This window comes from Mesocricetus auratus, unplaced genomic scaffold, assembly GCF_017639785.1.
Source record: "Mesocricetus auratus isolate SY011 unplaced genomic scaffold, BCM_Maur_2.0 Super-Scaffold_100014, whole genome shotgun sequence".
Taxonomy (NCBI): domain Eukaryota; kingdom Metazoa; phylum Chordata; class Mammalia; order Rodentia; family Cricetidae; genus Mesocricetus; species Mesocricetus auratus.
Genome location: NW_024429197.1, coordinates 15,946,791 through 15,966,681, shown reverse-complemented (window position 1 = coordinate 15,966,681; position 19,891 = coordinate 15,946,791). Strand labels below are relative to the sequence as shown.

General features: G+C 45.2%; 2 protein-coding genes across 7 annotated transcripts in view; both read left to right on the top strand.

Annotated features, from left to right (window-relative positions):
- Window positions 1–2,891, top strand: part of Zmym6 (zinc finger MYM-type containing 6) — a 38,414-nt gene extending 35,523 nt beyond the window's left edge. For all 5 annotated transcript variants that reach the window (XM_013120225.3, XM_021232758.2, XM_005079459.4 and 2 more), the window contains one exon: window positions 949–2,891. In XM_013120225.3, the coding sequence (XP_012975679.1) occupies window positions 949–2,777 (1,829 nt within the window). In that variant the 3' untranslated portion in view covers window positions 2,778–2,891. The remainder of the gene's footprint in view (window positions 1–948) is intronic.
- Window positions 2,892–4,753: 1,862 nt separating this feature from the next.
- On the top strand, window positions 4,754–17,960 carry Tmem35b (transmembrane protein 35B). 2 transcript variants are annotated; one of them, XM_005079621.4, is made up of 4 exons: window positions 4,754–4,903; window positions 6,331–6,511; window positions 7,470–7,605; window positions 11,002–11,169. In XM_005079621.4, the coding sequence occupies exons 1-3, from the start codon at window positions 4,799–4,801 to the stop codon at window positions 7,592–7,594; spliced, it is 411 nt and encodes a 136-aa protein (XP_005079678.1). In that variant the 5' UTR covers window positions 4,754–4,798; the 3' UTR covers window positions 7,595–7,605; window positions 11,002–11,169. The 2 variants fall into 2 exon arrangements, with proteins under 2 accessions (XP_005079678.1, XP_040612539.1); XM_040756605.1 differs by lacking the exons at window positions 6,331–6,511; window positions 7,470–7,605; window positions 11,002–11,169 and adding exons at window positions 16,505–16,715; window positions 17,188–17,960.
- The last annotated feature ends 1,931 nt before the right edge of the window (window positions 17,961–19,891 follow it).

Here is a 19,891-nt window from a genome sequence, read left to right as displayed (position 1 = left end):
CCTGCCTCTAGCTCGTAAGTGCTGGATTATAGGAGTGTGCTACCATTCCTAGCCCTACATTGGGATCCTTCCTTCCTTCCTTCCTTTTTTTTTTTTAAGATTGTACTTATTTATTGATTATGTATATAGTGTTCTGCCTACATGCATGCCTGCAGGACAGAAGAGGGCACCAGATCTCATCATAGATTGTGAGCCACCATGTGGTTGCTGGGAATTGAACTTGGGACCTTTGGAAAAGCAGCCAGTGCTCTTAGCCTCTGAGCCATCTCTCCAGCCCCAGGGCTTTCTTTTTTATTTTACTTTCTATGTGCTTGTGTGCACACATGTGGGAGCATACCACAGTGCATGCTTTGTATCCTGGAACAATGTGGTGAAATCTGTTACATCTATCCACCTTGTCAAGCTTGGTGGCAAGTACCTTTGCTTCTTGAACCACCTAACTGACCTCTACATTAAGCTTCTTTAAAGAGCCGGGTGGTGCTGGTGCACGCCTTTAATCCCAGCACTCAGGAGGCAGAGGCAGGTGGATCTCTATGAGTTTGAAGCCTGCCTGGTCTACAGAGCTAGTTCTAGGACAGCCAAGTCTACACACAGAAACTCTGTCTCACCACACTCCCCATAAAGGACATAGATGCTAATGTACATGGCACAATCAAACTCTGAAGATTGGTCTTTAGATTTATATGTGGTATGTTGGTTTGTGTTGGTGCTAAGGATTGGATCCAGGGTGTCATACATCCCAGGTGAAGTGCTACTACCATTGAGCTGTTCTCTAGCCCCTAAATGTGCTTTTCAACTTCTAGATTTTAAAGTTTATAGGCAACATTGAGTCAAGTTAACGTTAATCCATCATGTTAATGGATCTTTGTCCAGTTTTTTAATAACATGACTGTTCATATCATATTGTACATGTTCATATCATAACAGTGATTCACATATTTCCTTCAGATTTTCCTCTGCCAAATGGGAAGAATGAAGAACCTGATTCTCCACCCGCAAAGAAAAAAAGAATGGACTTTTTCCAGACTTATGATGCAGAATATATAAAATTTGGCTTTATTATCTGTTCTGGATCGAAAGAAAGTTCACCAAGAGCACAGTGTGTCATTTGTGGAGAAATCTTACCTAGAGAAAGTATGGTGCCAGTAAGCCTCTCTAATCACTTGAAGGCAAAACATTCTGAACTAGAGAACAAGCCAGTAGACTTTTTTGAAGAAAAATCACTTGAGATGGAATGTCAAGACAGTCCTTTAAACAAATGTCTACTAGTTGAAGAGTCACTCGTGAAAGCTTCTTATTTAATTGCTTTCCAAATTGCCGCCAGGAAGAAACCATTCTCCATTGCTGAAGAATTGATTAAGCCATATTTAGTAGAAATGTGTTCAGAAGTTTTGGGTTCAAGTGCTGGAGACAAAATGAAAACTATTCCTCTTTCTAATAACACAATTGAGTGCAGGATCAACAAATTGTCTGCAGACATTGAAGACCAGCTGGTTCAGAAGCTCAGAGACTCCAAGTGGTTTGCCCTTCAGATAGACGAGTCACCAGCGACCTCAGGGGTCACCCTTCTCCTATGCTACGTTCGCTTCATCGATTATGACTGTGGTGATGTGAAAGAAGAGTTATTATTTTGTACTGAAATGCCTTCTCCAAGCACTGATCTTGAAGTGTTTGAACTCATAAATAAATACATTGATAGTAGATCTCTGAATTGGGACCATTGTGTTGGTTTCTGTACTGATGGGGTCACAAGCACAAGTGATAGACGTTCTTGTTTAAAGTCAAAAATTCAAGAAATCACCAAGAATACAGTGGTATTCACACATTGTTTTATTCACCGTGAACACTTAGCTGCTGAAAAGCTATCTCCATGCTTACATGAAATTCTTTTGCAGTCAGCACAAATTTTAAGCTTTGTAAAGAACAGTGCCTCAGACTCACAAATGTTGACAATTTTGTGTGAAGAGATGGGATCGGAGCATGTGAATTTACCTCTTAATGCCGAACTTCGGTGGCTGTCGAGAGGGAGAATTTTAACAAGATTATTTGAACTGAGACAGGAAATTGAAATACTTTTAAATCAAAAGCATTCAGATTTGGCCAGGTATTTCCATGACAAGGAATGGGTTGCAAAGCTAGCCTATTTAGCAGATATGTTTTCACTTATAAATAAATTAAATTCTGGTCTTCAAGGGACCATGGCAACTCTTTTCAATTTGTATAATAAGGTTGACATATTTAAGAAAAAGCTAAAAACATGGTTGAAGCGCACACAAGAAGATGACTATGATATGTTCCCTTTATTTTCTGAGTTCTTAGACTCATCAGATGTAAGTGTGAAAAGCATCACTAACATTATTGTTGAGCACCTAGAAGGACTTTCTCAGATTTTCCATGACTGTTACCCACCAGAAGAGGACTTGCGTTTGGGAAATCTGTGGCTCATTGATCCCTTCGCCAGTCACCAGAATAACAGCCTCACTGACTCTGAAGAAGAAAAACTAGCAGCATTATCTTCAGATACAAGCCTGCAGTCAGCTTATAAATCAATGTCTGTAACTCAGTTTTGGGTAAGGGCAAAGACAAGCCACCCGGAACTCCATGAAAAGGCAGTGAAACTCTTACTGCCCTTTTCCACATTCTGTTTGTGCGATGCCACCTTTTCAGCCTTGACCGCATCGAAACAAAGAAACCTGCTGGGTTTTGGTCCTGCCCTAAGACTTGCAGTCACATCATTAGTTCCAAGGATAGAAAAGTTAGTAAAGGAGAAAGAGTAATATCCATATTGCTTATTGTCAGAGTCTTTAATTTTGTGTTAAATTTTGTATAAGTATCCTAAAATACATTTGCTAATGTATTTGTATTTTTGGTGATTAAATGTTTTAATAATTTTTCCTTTGTTGTAGAGGGATTTAAGAATTATGGAACTTAAACATAATTATGTATAATTTTAATAACACAAGGGAGAAAATTTAGCTTTTATATTGGTGATTGCTCATGGAGTTTCAGAGGAAATGTCTTGCTTAGGGAATTCCCCTAGAGACCAGGCCAACCTGGTGTCCCAGTGTATCGTTAGAGGTAAGCATTGGCGAAGGGCAGAAAAAGATTGGGTCAGTGGAGCCAGGTTGAGAAGAACAATGATTCACCTCAGTACTTTGTTTTGTTTTGTGTTTTGAGACAGAGTCTCCCTACATAGCCCTGGCTGTCCTGGAACTCATTATGCAGACCAGGCTGGCCTCCAACTGAGAGAAATCCCACTATTTCTACCCCTCCCCCCAGTGCTGGGATTAAAGGTGTTTGACACGAAGCTGGGGCTCCCACCTTAGTCTTGAAGGGGCTAACAGAACGTTGAGCTATCATAGAAAAAAGAAACAATGAAGGGTTGGGGTGTGCCTGACAGTGGGTCTTCTTGGTGAGGCTGTAATAGTCTGATTGGAGAAGTTCCCACTGTTATCTCTTTAGGGGAGCAGGCTGGTTTCTTTGAGATGACTGCTCCAGGGTACAGCCTTGCCGGAATGACAATTGCCCTCATTTAAGGTGTGATCTGCCCTGCCAGGCTCCCTGTTGCTTGGGGCTAGTTTTGGTCCTTCACTGTACATTATGTTTATGGGTCAGTTCTGTCTTTCCTAGAATTTAAGGTAATTTACAGGAGAAAGTGACTCAGGAAAAAAGTGGTCAAACAGAGCTTAAGGGGGACAAAACGTTAAGTTAGGGCAGCAACAGTGCTTTCCCTCATGACCCGTGGTCAGGTGCCAAAGGCCCACGTCGACATCTTGGCACGGTTTGACCTTTCAGTTTGCACTTAAAAAGTTTTAGCCAGCCAAGTCAGCAGCCCTCAGAAAGTTGCTTATAAATGGAAAGCAGATCCAAGCGGTGCCCTGCAGGAAGTAGAAGCAGCCGGGGAATTTGAAGCCATAATTTGGGGACTTCTCTCGGGGCTCTAAGCCAGGACCTGGGAAGTTTTTTCTTTTTTGGAGACTGAGCTTGGTCATGGAGTTGTCACTGGCCTATCTCTTGCTGTGTACTGGGTGCTGGTATTGAACTCTAGGCAGTCCTCAAGCCTCACCCCTTCTCTCGTGTTGGGATTACAAATGTGTAGCGGACTTTCATCAAAGCTCAGATAGTAAGTATTCTGTGGTATACAAACACAAGTACTGCTGATCAACAGTCTTTTACCCATGCACGCTGAAATGTTATTTTATATAATTTCCAAGGGTTGTGAAAATTCCTTGGACATTGTTTAATCATTTTAAGATTATTGTTATTATCAATATTATTAACATTTTCCTTTTTTGGTGAGTGTAAACAAAATACCTGATGACTGGCCAAATTTGGCCCTTTGTTTGCTAATCCAGGCAAATGAATGTTTAAACATCTTTCACATTTTTATTTCAGATGAGCAATGGAAAAGGCAAGTATTTTAGGTATAGATGGACAAGAAAAACTTGTAGTTACTGGTTTATTGTGCATTAATTGTATTGTTCACTGATGTACAAGTAACTTTCTGAAGGTCAGTGTGCAACTTCCTTATAGAAGCAAACCCAGAGGCACAAGGTGCTGGGTGTTGTCAGATTCCTCCAGGGTGGCCCTCCACCCCACCCCGAAGGCTGCTTCACTTGGTCAGAACCTGCATGCTTGCTCCTGCTTGTGGAGTTTGAGAAAAGGCTTCAGTGGGCGGGCCGGGGGGGGGGCTCCTAACACAAAAAGTTGGCAGTTGGGAGCGAGCCGGGTGGGCGGGGCGGGGCGACTGCCGTCTTTCCGGCAGGGAGGGAGGCAGCGGGAGGAGGCATTCGCTGCTATGGCGCTCCTGGTTGGCACGCTGCGTCTCCTGCTCGGCGGCTTCTTCACGCTTGCCGGGGCTGCTAAACTCTTGCAGGTCTCGGCCCCCGTGTCACAACAAATGGTGAGCAGCGCGGCAGGGACGCGCGGGGCCGGACGAGTGCTTGGTTCCCTCGGGCTGCTTGCTTTCTGGCGCGAGGGCGCCTAGGTGGTCCCTCTCCTCATCTTCTCTAGGTGGGAGGGGAAGGGACTTATACTTTGGGCTCCAGCTGAAGAAATGATGGAACTCAGAGGGTTCAGGAAGATGAAGTGGGAAGGTGACCCCTCCCCATCCCACACTCACCATCTAGTGTTCCAGTTTGGGGGAAGGTTAGTGAGGCAGATTCATTCATTCATTCTTTTTTTTTTTTTTTTTTTTTTTTTTTTTTTGATGGTCTCCTTACTATGCAGCTCTGGCTAGCCAGGAACTCACTATATAGACTAGGCTGACCTCGAACTTGCAGAGGTCCATCTGCCTCTGCAAGGGATTAATAGCGGCTTGTACCACTTTAGAAATCTTTTATAAGCTTAGGAACTAGCCCTGAAGTTAAAGTGTAATTTGCCAAAAGATGACACAGTTAGTTAAGCAAGGCCCAAAGTAGACTAACCGAACCTAGATTCCACAGCCTGGAATGGAAGCCTAGAAGTCACCCGACTGTAGTTCCTTATCCTGGGAAAGTCAGTCCACCAATACTGCCAGGCTCAGTGGAGAATCCCCTTAATCTCCTCCCAAGCTTGTATCCGCCCCCCCCGCCCCCCCCCCCCGCCTCCTGGAACTAAGGTGGTGGGTTTTTAGGGGTAGATCAGGTAAGAGCCAGACAGCTTAAACTCTGAAAGTGTGTCCCACCTGTGGCCCTTGGACCACATACACTCCAAGATAGCTGTCAAACGTAGCCCAACACGAAATTGAAATTTAAAACACGTGATTTCTTAAAAAATTCAGTTGTGGGGTTCTGAAGCAATTTTGTAGATGACGACACTATGTCATGCTGTCAGAAGATTAGACACACTGGAGGGCAGAGTAGGAGAGGCAGGGCTGCTGTTGGGCCATAGGAAGCAGTCCCGCGGATGGATCCCGCGGATGGAGCTGGCCCAAGGAAAGGTCTGGGTAAAATGCATTACAGAGCCCCTCAGCTGTTGTGTCTGCCACGGTGGGATCAGGACCCGCGGAGGAGATTGGAAATGGAAACCAATCTTTAAGGAGCGTTTTCCATCCCACCTCCAAATGTTCTGCAGGAAGAGAAACTAGGCGAGCCACAAAGAATCTGTGGCTCTTCCCAGGCCCTGGCCCTTCCGGCCCAAGTCCTGTACCCTTTCTTGGTATTTGTGGCTGGCTTATACTCTGTGGACAGGTCTGATTCTCGAAGGTCAATCTCATCGGGTGGTCCCCTCCTTGCCAGGCTCTTAACCTGGATCTGGCCTCTGTTTGTAGTGGCTTTGATGACACGCAGAGGCCATCTCTGTGGTACTTCCTGAAGAACACAGCTGACAGGCATTCCCTGCCACTCATAGAGAGCATTGTTCGAGCAGTTTGCTGAGGCGTTTCCATTGAAGTTGTTCGGCTACCAGCCAGATCCTAGAAACTACCAAACAGCTGTGGGCTGGCTGGAAGTGCTGGCTGGGTTGCTGCTGGTCGTGGGCCCACCTGCGCTACAACAGATCAGTACCCTGCTCTTGATCCTGCTCATGATGGGTAAGGGGGCAGCCGGGGTCTCCTGGGGATGATGGGAAGATTTAGCTGTCCTTATTGCTGCCCTGTCTCTTCTCTGGGACCAGGAACACTTCCTGCTCGGCTATAGCTTCCATGATATTGAAATGCTACGGACCATATCCTGGCTGTTGTAATACTGTAACATGCTTTTCCCATCATTTCTGTGGCTGCATAGTGTTCCAGCATGAGCATGGAGTGTAATCTCCCTATGCCTTCCTCTACATGCTCACTCCTGGAGGGCATGGAGCAGCAGCTGCCAGTTAATGTAGCCAGCATAGTGGTTCTCAATCTTCCTAATGCCGTGACCCTTTAATACAGTTCTTCATCTTGTGGTGACCCCCAACCATAACATTATTTTCATTGCTACTTCATAGCTGTAATTTTGCTACTGCTATGAATAGTAATCTAAGTATCTGTGTTTTCCGATGGTCTTAGGCGACCCTTGTGAAAGTGACATTCAACCTCAAAATGGAGTCATGACCCACAGGTTGAGAGCCTGAGCTTGTGAACTAGCGTTCCCTGACCAAAGAGGTAGAGAATTTCTCTAGAATGCGCTGTCTCTGAAGGGAAGAAGTGCCAGTGTACAGAGCACCCGCTGCTGCTTCCAAGGCTAGACAGCATCACAGTATTCACTAAAAGTCTTTCCATTTCTAAATCATTACCTCACTTCCACCTTAAGCCCCTAGCCCTCATTTTGAATCCTCCAATAGAATTATTGAGAAAGATTTGGGGGAAAGCTAGTTCCCCTATCCCTATCTTCTCACCTTGACTCTCCCCTGCTCCGGGGCTTGCATTACTTCTCAAGGTTTCTCATTCTTTGTCCTGCTTCCTGGAAGAGGTGTGGAGGAGCGTTTAATGGGAGGGCCTGAGCTGAAATGAGTCAGCCTGGGCTGGAATCCGACTTCTTGGATCTTCTAGATGTTTATCATTTCTGTTGTAGGAGCTATCTTCACGTTGGTGGTTCTGAAAGAGTCGCTGAGGACCTACATCCCAGCCGTTGTCTGTCTGGGGCTCCTGCTGGTGCTGGATACCTGCCAGTTCTTAGCTCGGACTAAGACGGACTAAGAAGATTCCTGGTGCAGTTGGGAAGCCTGGCAATTGAGTCTTTATACCATGCATTTACCACAGCAGGAACAGTCACAGAATAGTGTCTACCATTTTGTTAGGCCTACAGTCATTCAGTGTAAAAGATACCTCATCTAGATCCCAATCTCCCCTCATAACTACATTGCTCTGTTTTGAGTGGGGTATTAACATTCATGTCACGTGAAAGCAGGAAATAAGCAGAAATTAAACCACTCCAAATTATAATACCCTATAAATAATCATTTCATTTTGGTGTCACTATACTGTTGACATTTTCTGATTGTATACAGATTTAATTTTCTTAAATGCAAATGAGACAGTATAGCCTACTTTATTGTCTGCTGTTAAGACCCAGTGTTCTGCCAGGCAGTGGTGGCACACTACTTTAATCCCAGGACTCTGGGAGGCAGAGACAGGTGGATCTCTGTGAGTTCAAGGCCAGCCTGGTCTATGTAGTGAGTTTCAGGACAGCTAGGGCTATACAGAGAAATCCTGTCTGGAAAACGCAGGAAAAAAAAATCCAGTATTCTTTAACATTCCTTTTACTTTGTCAACGTTAGTGGCTTTAAGTGCTCTGTCCTAGGAGTGCATGGAGGTGAGGATGGAAGGGTGGCTCAGATGCTAAGAGCACTTGCTGCTTTTGCAAAGGGCCAGGGTTCAGTTTCCAGCACCCACATGGCAGCTCACAACTGTCCCTAAGTCTAGTTTCAGAGGCTCTGACACCTTCTGGCCTCCTGGAGTACCAGACATGTGCGTGGTACAATACACACACACACACATCTGTGTATATGTGTACTATGTGCATATATATGTATATGCACATATATATTAAAGCAACGCACCTATAAAATAAAAATAGTTTTAAGGATGTGTTCTTAATTCTACTTCCTCCTGCCCATGAGGAATATGCTGTCTCAAAAGCATTCACATCTAACACGCTTTAAAGTTTACAAGCTGACACTGCAGAGTGTGTCTGATTTCTGCCTGTGCTTACCTGAGTCCCTTGAGAGATTTCTTGCCATTTCTCTATTTGACACTTTGCAGAGCTGAGAGGCACCTTTTGAAATGGTGAGGTGTGGCTCTTAGTCCAGTGTCCCTTACCACCTGAGTAGAGGGTGGGGGGGCAGCTAGATCTTGGCAATGTTAAATGACTCAGCAGTGTCTAAATGTTGTGGGGGGGGGTGAGGAAGAGAGGGAGGGGTTGAATATTCATAGGAAACATGTTAGGGCACCTAGTGTCATCTCCCCAGACCATCTTTGCCTGAGTCCACTGGAGTCCTTTTGGCAAGTGATGCTTCTTGTATGAGGGAAGATAGTGAGGGAAGAGAATTTATATTTTGCAGTTCTGGGGTGTGAACTCACAGCATCACTTAGGATAGGGAAGCACAGTACTCCTGAGCCTGAACCCTAGTTGTCTCTATTCTGAGACAAGGTTTTACTGAGTTGCGGAGGCTGGCCTTGAACTTCGTTGTAAATGAAGTTCTTATTAGGTCTAAACAATATAAGCCCAGAGACAGATATAGAGGAAAATGTTGAGAGATTATAGAGAAGGAGGAAGCCAACGCCACCTTCACTTCATTAGTTTCCCAGCAGAAAAGAGAGTGAGTTCCTGCTTATATCCTCTCTGCCCCGCCATCTCACTTCCTGTCTCTGCCCAGCCACCTTATCTTCTGTTTCCGCCGAGCCATCTTACTTTCTATCTGTCTGTACAGACCTCCTGATCTCTATGGTTAGCTAGTGACAGTGACAAGCTCCATCCTCTGATCTTCAGACAGGCTTTATTTGTACAAGCAAGGTAGCACCACACTTTGTAGCTTAAATAAGACTTGCACTGGAATTCTCTGCCTCCGCCTCTCTAGTAGCTGGGGTTACAGGCCTGTAGTAGGGCCAGCTGGAGTTTATCTGTGCACGTTTTAGCTACCCACCTATAAGATGCTTTGGATATAGGAAGATTAGCTTTTGGGAGCACACAGAGGTGAAAGTCGTATTAGTCCATTTCATGCTCAGTACTGAACACTAGTTCCTGCTGTGCCCTCACTTGCTTGAATCCCATGCGAGTTCATAATTCTTCTCTGGATCTTTTTTGTGTCCGAAAAGTACATTGATACACTCCACCTACAGCAAGGGTAAAGAAATAGATCAACGAATAGATAGTTCATAAATTATGTGACAGTATCACAACATTAAGAAGGGGTTGGTGAGATAGCACTGGGTAAGGGTGATTGTCACCAAGCCCGATGACCTGAGTTTCACCCAGGACCTATATGGTGGAATGAGAACTTTGGAAGATTGTCTTCTGACCCCCACATACTGTGTGGTATACACATTCTCATATTTCCTCCCTCCTGCCCTCTCTCAAAGGGGGTCCAGAGATGATTTGGTTTCCATGTTGCTTAATTTGGGCTGCTTAATGAAAAGACCAACATTCTTTTAGCTTTCAATGTACTGGCTACTGTCTTTACAGTTGCAAAATAGCTGCAGTTGCTCCAGGTGGCATATTTGCATATATTATCCAAGTGTAAACAGAGAATGAAAACATCTCTTGGAAAACCCTAGATCATCCCTTGTTTCTAATTGGCCAGAATGAAGTTACATTCCCATTCTTAAACCTATCACTGATAAGGAGAGTAGAATCCCCAGAGTGGACTCAAACTGACTAAAATTCACCCATACTCATTACCAGGGAAGTGCTAATGGTATGTGTTTGATATTTACAGCCTGGTGCATAAGTGCTCAAAAATGCTATTATTAAATCACTAGGCTGGGCAGTGGTGGCGCATGCCTTTAGTTCCAGCACTCGGGAGGCAGTGGCAGGCAGATCTCTGTGAGTTAGAGACCAGCATGGTCTACAAGAGCTAGTTCCAGGATATGCTCCAAAGCTACACAGAGAAACCATGTCTCAATGCCCCCTCCTCCCAAATCTCTATTTGTTCTACCAACGAGAACATGGGTCTGGAAAGACCGTGCCTATGTGTCAGAACTGAGACTAGAACCTGACGGGGCAAGTCCTTCTGTGTATATGTAAACAAAGCACTGTTGGCCAATAGGGAAGCAAGATAGGTGGGTCTAGGAGTCTAGGAGGATTCTGGGAAATGTAGTGAGGAGAGTAGTCTAGATGTAATCCCTGGAGGAGAGAACGCAAGTGTGGCGTTCTCAGAAAGATAAGTCCTTATAAAAATATATATTAGTAATTATGGGTAAATAATTAAGTCAGAGCTAGCCGATTAGAAACCATAGCAAACGGCCAATAGCTTCATAATTAATGTAATGTCTTGTGTGTTATTTGGGGGTTAAACCAGCATGGGACACAAGCGGCGGGTAGGAAGACTACATGTTACAAGAACCAAGGTCTGATTGATTGCAGAGCTCACGTTTTTTTTTTTCAGTGCTTCAGCTGCCAAGATGAAAATTTACAGGCACAAGACCTGAGATGACCTACCCAGTGTGATCAGCTCTTCCTTACTTTCTGGAATTGGAGTGTGCACGAATATTTTGGAACCAATAAAAGTAGAGGCAGGAGTTCTTGGGATTCCAGCCTCATACATTACCTGTTCCTTCCAGGATATCATACCCAGCCTGTCACCAGCTAGGACATTGAGTAAAACCTCTTGTAGCTGGCATTGAGGGATCCTGTTTACCAAGGCAGATTAGTAATTATGGACTCCAAAGCATGGCTGTGGGGCTGGCCCAGCATTTGTGGAAGGATGGATAAGCTACCTGCTGTAGAGAAGCAGTTTGATTCACAGCAACAGTAGCATCTTGAGCCCTGGCAGTGCCTTGAGGACCAAGCTTTAGGAAGCCATAACAGAAGTCTAAGACAGCTCAGCGCAACTTCCATCGGTTTGACCTCCTTTGGCCTCCAGAGGACACTCCCATGTCCTGGGGTCCTGGAAGTGTCCCTATAAATCTAGCGTGCAGCTACTATATATGAATCCTTGCCTGGCTAGCTATTGGGTCCATTGTTCATGTCACATTCTGGGATTGACTTGACTTAGGAGAGTCTGGGATATGTGAGTGAGGAGATTTGGCTCAGCTTCAATTTCTTCTTGCTTTTTTTTAGAGACAGGGTTTCTCTGTGTAACAGCTTTGACTGTCTTGGAACTCTCTTTGTAGATCAGGCTGGCCTTGAACTCACAGAGATCTTGCCTGCCTCTGCCTCCGAAGTCCTGGAATTAAAGGTGCGCACCACCACTGCCTGGTCAGCTTCAATTTCTTAAAGCCAGGTAGACAAGCTCAAAGGCAGGAATTCAGATTTTGATGCTAGAAGAGACTGAGTTTGGGAGCTGAGAGTACATGCAAGTGGCAGAAAGCAACAAGACATTGGCGTATGTGCGCACCCCTTAGGGAGAGGGTGAGCCTCCCCCGGATGTTTTTGTGCTGTGTGTGGAGTGCTTGTGTGGATGTGTGCATTTATCTGTGTATTGCCTCGAAGGGACAGAGGCTAAGGTATGAAGTCTTTTCCCAGTGTCAGCCACAAGACTCAGAGTTTTTACTTGTTCTCTCATTAAATATCCCCACGGGGTAGTTACATCTCCAATTTACAGCAGCAAAGACAGGCACTGGTGAGGCTGAGAAATTATCCCAGGGCCTCACGGCAAATAAATGTGTGTGATTCCCAGGCCTGTGCCCTTCTTGCTTCTTATTCAAAGTTCTGAGTCTGACACAGGACTTCTTTGGAGGTCTGAAGGCTGTGAAGTCATTGCGGTCCTCCCAAAGGTGCTTTAGGTAATTCTGGAGTACCTAAGGAGAAGATCTTCACCAAAGCAGGTCCAAGGTCACTGCGCATAGGCTTGTCCAGAGTCCCTACAGCAAAAGACCATTCTTGTTCTATCTTTGCTGCTTCCCCTTTGTCACTGATCTTCTGAGAAGAAGGACTTTGTGTCAAAGTGGTCTTACATCACATAGGTGTAGACTACCTGTGAGGTATCTCCATCCTCCCAGTCAGACACCATGTTCCCTGGAACTCCTGCCTCTTTCTTATTTCCCATAGCTTGTGTCACCAAGAACTCCGGGACCCACTCTCTCCTCCATGTCCCCAGCAGCAGGTGTCCTCTCTCATGGACTCCCTTGTCTCTAGAGTTCCTTCCTAGAGAGGACAGAGGGAGAGGAGGCTGGAGTGGGAAGGGATGTGAGGGAGGAAGGCTTTGAGTGGCTGGGTCTCCTGTGACCTCTGTTCCTCTTTTTAGGGGATATGGGTATTGACAGCTGCCCCTGGGATGAACTGGCTCTCACTGGCATTGTTCCTCCATAACTCATCAGCCTGCGCTGTTTCAGCTCCATGGTGGATGTTTTGCACAAGCTCAGCCTGGCCATGGTCAATCTTCAGCTTCGTGGTGCAACTGGTGGGAGGCCTGAGCCCCTTTACCTCCTCAGTTTCCTAGCTAAGTCTTGGCCTACTGCCTGCCTCACCCTGCTGCTATTATCTTGCTAGGATTCAGGGTGGAAGGACCTAGATTCTAAATCTTTGTTTTTGTTTGTTTGTTTTGTTATTGTTTTATTTTAGCTTTTGGAGACAGGGTCTTTTTTTAACATTTATTTATTTATTATGTATACAGTATATGTTTGTATGCCCGCAGGCCAGAAGACGGCACCAGACTTCATTACAGATGGTTGTGAGCCACCATGTGGTTGCTGGGAATTGAACTCAGAACGTCTGGAAGAGCAGGCAGTGCTCTTATCCTCTGAGTCATCTCTCCAGCCCGAGACAGGGTCTTTCTGCATAGCCCTGGTTGTCCTGGAACTCATAATGTAGTTTAGGCTCATCTTGAACTCACAGAGATCCACTTGTCTCTATCTCCCAAATGTTGGGGTTAAAAATGTGCCCCACTATTCCTTGCTTGAATATCAATTCTTTCTCCTTCCTTCCTTTTTTTTTTTTTTTTTTTTTTTGGTTTTACGAGACAGGGTTTCTCTGTATTGTTTTGGAGGCTGTTGGTCCAGGCCGGTCATGAACTCACAGAGATCCGCCTGCCTCTGCCTCCCGAGTGCTGGGATTAAAGGCGTGCACCACCACCGCCCGGCCCTTCCTTTCTTTTTGAGTCAGGGTTTCTCTGTGTAACATTCCTGGCTGTCTCCTGGAACTCACTTTGTAGAACAGGTTGGCCTTGAAGTCATTGAGATCCTCCTGCTTCTGCTTCCCAAGTGCTGGAATTAAAGGTGTGCACCACCACCAACTGGCTCACCGGTCAATTCTTAAGTGACCCTGCCTATCAGTGTAGTTGTGTAACTGTCAGTGTTGGGCACAACAAGGGGATGAAAACCTGGGTGTGGTGGCGAAAACTTAAAATCCCATCACTCAGGAGGCAGAGGCAGGAGAATTGCTGAGAGTTCAAAGTCAGTCTGGGCTGCATAGTTCTAGTTCATTTTGGGCTACAGTGTAAGAAAGACTCAGTCTCCATTAACAACATCAACATGAGGGCCATTGAGACAGCACAGTAAGTGAAAGCACTTGCTGCCAAGCATGACGCCTCATACATTCATGGTGGGAAGAGAACCAACTTCCCCAAATTGTCTCTGAGCTCTACAGGTGTGCTGGAGTATGTAAACACACACACTTAAAATATTGCAAAGCAGCAAAAAGCTAACGAGACAAAAAAAGCAGAGCTTTAAGGGGATGGACCATCCTTTGAGTCCTGCCTGGTCCTTGGAATTTAGCAGCTTTGAGATACAAGTCGTATGACAGGTGTCTTGGATACCTCTTGGGTTAAAAATCCAAATCCTTAATGTGGCCTACAGGCCCTGCTTCCTTAGGGACCTACCTCTTTACCTCCTCTGCCTGGCTGCATTTCATTTCTTGACTTAGTTTTTGGAACATTCCAGATTCCTACCCTTCAGTACTTTTGTACCTGAGTTAGTCTTAAATAATCTGTCTCCTTCACTAAACCAATAATATCTCCCCATCCTTACTTCCTGAGAATTAACTCTCTTAAAAGGAAACGTTTCTTGACAACCAACATGCAGACACACACTCTCACACACACACACACTCTCACACACACACACATACACACTCACATACACACACTCACACACACTCTCACACACACATACACACATAACACACACACACACACACACACACACACACACACACACGCACGCACTGGATCCAGTTTGATTGCTTTGTCATTGTTCTTTCCCACAACTGTAATTAAGCCATTATCTGGGCAATAGATTTTTTTTCTGTAAGAATGTATTTATGCTAATCCATAAGAAATTGCCATTTTTGTGGGTTCTCAAATGTTGGATATTGACTATTGTATTTTCATTTAATTCAGCCTAGTAAATCCCATGTTTATTCCCTTGGTGTATTATTTCCTCTGCTTGCTACTGTGTCTTGCACACAGGAAGTACTCAGTTTCAGGTGAGTGAATGAAATCTGGATATCATTAATTTTAAAACTTAAGAACTCAGATACCTTGGTGTCTAGTAACTTCTTAAGTATTCTCAGACTCTACAAGCTTGCCTTTCTCTGGTGCATTCCTGACTCAGAGTTAGGATTACTTCCTACCACTCTAGCAGGATACCTGCAACTGTCATCACTTCCACTGTTCCAAGACTCCTGTGCCAAGACTTGGTGGTAATCAAGCTAGCTCTCCATCCTGCCATAGCTGGGGTGGAGATTGGTGAGGCTAGCTGCACTCAGCTTCAGCTGATCTGAGGCTTTCTCAGCATGCACATCCCTGTCAGTGGATCCGCTGTAATGAACTACCCCGCCCCCATCTGTGCTTGGACAGCTGAGCCATCTGCTCTTCTGGGGAAGGAAACCACTCTCTGCTCTTCACCATGTTGCTGCAAGTCTTACAGCAGAACTGTTTAAGTCCCAAGGAGTTCCGGCTTAGCAGGCGAGAGCAGCAAGCCCGTGTTGCCAAAGTCTATCAATCAGCTCCGCCCGACTCCTTACCACCCTCCTGCCCCTTTCACTGAGTTTGCCTTCGAGTGATAAATTCAGTAAATTCCTCCTTCCCTTTTTGATAAATTACCCTTTCATTGGTCCCTTATTCCTTCCTTAACTTGTCTTTATGTTTTAAAAGTAACACATGTTCATGAAAGTAAATTCAGAGCAGCAGAGAAAAATGTAAGACACCGAGTGAAGGTCCCTCAGTGGTAGCCAGGGTTTGTAGTTTATGTGTGTGCATGCATCATCGCAGATGTTTGCCATTTCAATTGCACAGGAGCAGTTTTTATCAGAAAGCCACAGACGGCATAGCACCACAAGACTCTTCTGTAATTTGCTTTCATTCTATCTTGTGCAACTCCCCACATCTACGCATGCAGCCCTTGTTCTTTTTATTACATGCTATTAATATTTTACTCAATCAGCCCCCATCTATGGACATTTGCTTCCATTAATTTACTGTTATAAACAATACTGCATGAATGTCCTTGCTCACAAACCTCTGCATATCTGTAACTTTATAGAGTGAGTCCCTGGCATTGAAATTGCTGTGTCACAGAGTGTGTGTGCGATTTCACAGTGTGTGTGTGTGCAATTTAATTGTTTAATCATATCACTATCCTGTCTCCAAAAAAAAAAAAACCAAAACCTCACTCATGCTCACACCCCCACCAACAGTATGCAGCAGTCCCTGCATTGCCGTACCCTCACTAGCTCTAGGTGATGTCACCTTCCTTCTTCAATCTGTACTTGTCTCAGTGCTGTGCTAACTTTCTGTTGCTGTATCAAGTACCTGGGGCTGGAGAGAGAACTGAATGGCAGAGGGCACACTTGCCTGTGATGCACAAGGGTCTTGGTTCCATCCCAGGGACAGCAAACAAGGCAGAAATAAACAAAAATCTCAACTATTTGAGATAATTAGCTTATAAAAACATTTAACTTACACTTTTGGAAACTCTATGCCATGACTGATTTGGCCCCCTTACATTTAGGGCTGTGGTCTGGCAGTGTATCATGGAGGAGGAGGATATGACAGTAAAACCACTCAACTCCTGGCCAAGAAGCCAAGCAGAAACAGGAAGACAGACATCACGGTCTCATATTCCCCTTCAGGGGCACATTGCCAAAGACCCAAAGACCTTCAACCAGATCCCATCACCATGAGGTTTCACCATCTTCTATGTGAGTCTGCTTCCCTTTACTGTATCCAAATGCTCGAGTGACTCTTTATAAATGGAAAGGTTTATCTTGGCTCACAGCTGGGAGATTTTGGTCCCAGGCTTGGTGGGTCTATTGCTTATGGCAAGACAACATGTAATGATAGGCATGTCTATGGCAGAACAGTATGTAATGATGGGCAGGTCTGTGGCAGGAAAAGTATAGCTGGGGAAAACCTTCCCTCTCTGCATAGTTCGTGAGAGAGGATGGAGTAGAACTCTATAACCCTCTTTGAAGAGATCCCCAATATCATAAACCTCTTACTTGGTCCTACCTCTTAAAGTTTTCATCACTCCCCAAGGGCACACTATGCTAGAACCCTCATCTTTAAACATGAGCCCTTGGGAGACACCCTAGATGCCAACATAGCCCCTCCCAATATTGCCACACTTCAACACAGATAGGGCTGTTCCAATCTGTTGTTGGTAATTCCTTAACTGAGGTTCCCTCTTCCTAGGTGTGTCAAGTTAACCACCAAGATCCGCCATCCCTGGGATCTTGGAGGAACATTTCAGGTCCAAACTGTAGCAGCGCCTCACTTTTCTACACAGATCTGAATACATCTACCTCCCATGTGAACGGAGTTGACTGTTTTTATCTCTCTTCTTGAGTATGTCTCACTCTCTTTGATCTGTGTTTGGAACCCAGTGAAGCAGGAGCAGGAAAAGGAAAGATCTTGTCTCTGCTCCTCACATCAGCCAATGCTTAGCCCATCTTGCTTGTTGGGAGAATTAAATGGGAGTCCAAAAGCACACCACTAGAGCCAATTAGTACTGTTATTCTCAACCCTTCCTTGGGAATCAAGCTGGCTCATCCCAGCATCTCAGCCCAAGGCCAAGAGACAGCTGAGGCCCCCAACATCCTGTGTTCATTTGCTCATGCCTGCATGAATTGCTCAAGCCCACAGGCCACGCAAGACTGCGTCTTTGAGAAATGACCTGGCATCCACACCAGGGCCAGCTAAATCTCCTGAGGCCAAATTCAATTCTGTCCAAATAAAAAATGATTCCCGTTGGCCTCATCCATCCCTGTGGTCTTGTACTATCATGCTTTTGATGTAACATTTCCTCCAGCAATGTAGTCAGTTTCCGTTGGGAAATGTCCAACTTAGTCTTCTGTGTCTGACCGGGGGAGGAAAAATAACTTGAGAGTCAATTGCCTTTGGGAGGTCAGACACAGTGGAAAGAAATCCTCTGGCTGGAGTTACAGTGTGTGTGTGTGTCCCCTCCTCCCTGCAGGTCAGCCTGGGAAAGAAGGCATGGAATGAAGACCCAGAGATGGTGGACCACAGGGCACTATCAGTCCTTTGGGACTTAGTCTCCAGATATTTTCCAAACTTTCAAAAATTTGACTTTCCTTCAGTTAAAGGAGAAGAATGGAGTCAAAGTTGCTGTTTGATTTGAGGCTGGACATTCCTTTCCTAGGAATCCAGGGAAAACTCACCTGCCCATCTCTTTGGTAGCTGCCAGTTAGCTAGCTCTCTGGAGGCCTGGGCAGCCTATGGAGCCTCTATTGGTGGAACCAGTCCCAATGGACTTTGGGAGCCCATACCCCATGGAGGGATACTCCCTCAGTCTAGATGGGGGGTGGGGCAAGGGACCTAGGCCCTGCCCCAAATGACGTGACAGACTTACTTTGATGATCCCCCATAGAAGGCCTCATTCTCCCTGGGAAGTGGATAAAGGGTAGGATGGGGGGGTTCATAGGGGCCAAGGGAGGATGGAGGGAGAGGGAACTGGGATTGATATGTAAAATAAGACTTTCTAATTTAAATAAAAAAAAAGAGCCAGGAATGTTCAATCCCTGCCTTTGCCTACTCAGGCTACACAGTAAAAGTGGACCTGGTGTGGATAAGCCGCTCCTAGCATTGAGAGTGTTAGGCACCAAGGGAACCTGGAACAAACTGCTAACTGAGGTGCCTACTAACATATCAAAGTGGGGAGCTGGGTGTAGTAGCACTTGCCTTTAATCCCAGCATTCAGGAGGCAGAGGCAGACAGATCTGAGTTCTAGGCCAGCCTGGTCTGCTGAGTGAGTTCCAGGACAGACAGAGCTATGCAAGCCCTGTCTCTAAACAAACAAAACAAAAACCAAGCAATAACAACTACAAAACCAAAACAAAGACATCAAAGCAGACGCTGGCTGCCAGGCTCTCTCAGTTGCACGTACCTGTCACAGAGTCCTGGCTTCTCTTGCCACTTCTCACACACACTCCACACCCCCTGATCCCCACACTAAACTTCTCCAGCCCTGAGCTTTGCTTCCTTCCCCAGCTTCTGATTCCTATATAACCCAGCCCCTTTACCCCTTCTCCACCCTGCTGCAGCCTGGTCTGTTCTGCTGGCCACGTTCAGCCTGGAGTCTTCCAGATGCCGCTGCTGTTCTCTCTTTGAAATGTCTCCTCCTTTCTGACCTGAGGACTGGGACTGTCTCCTCCCCTGAATCCTGCAGACCTGTAGCTACACTGTCCTTTACTGACCCTGAGGCCACCTCCTTGGACTGCATTCCAGCTCCAGGGGCCATGACCTCCTATCCAGAACGCTCATTCCTAGTACTCACCATAGCTGGCTGTCCTCTGGCATACGGGTCAACCACCCAACAGGCTATTGTCATTAAACCTTGCTTCTTTGACAACAGTTCTTAGCAGTCCTAGTTCTGGAATGTACTTGTGGCTGGGTGTTGCTCTCCAGTTAATCCTTATTGCTCATGGAGCCCTTGGCAAGAGTACAAATGGAGGTTCGCACCCTAGTGTGTAAGCTCTTAAAAGCGATAAATTAGGCTGACACATTCTTAGTTAAAACGTATTCCATATTCCTGCCTTGACAAATACACCTTAGTAGTAACAAAGTAGAAAAATGTGTGTAAATCTGTGCTTTTCAGGCTGCAAGTCAGTAAATTATCAAAGATGATTGAATTCAATTTTACATGTTGTATTTAAGCACTGTATGTGGGTCATATGTGATAAATTATTATCACAGAAAGTGTAACATACTTAATTTCATTATGTAATTCACCATCATTCATAATGTGAGTTTTTTTTTACCATTCCTTCAAGCCACATTTACATTCATATAAAAATGTCTCCAGATCATTCTTTTTAAATTTCAACAATGAACTATTATGTATATATATAATTATGTATATATATCAGCAAATGATAGT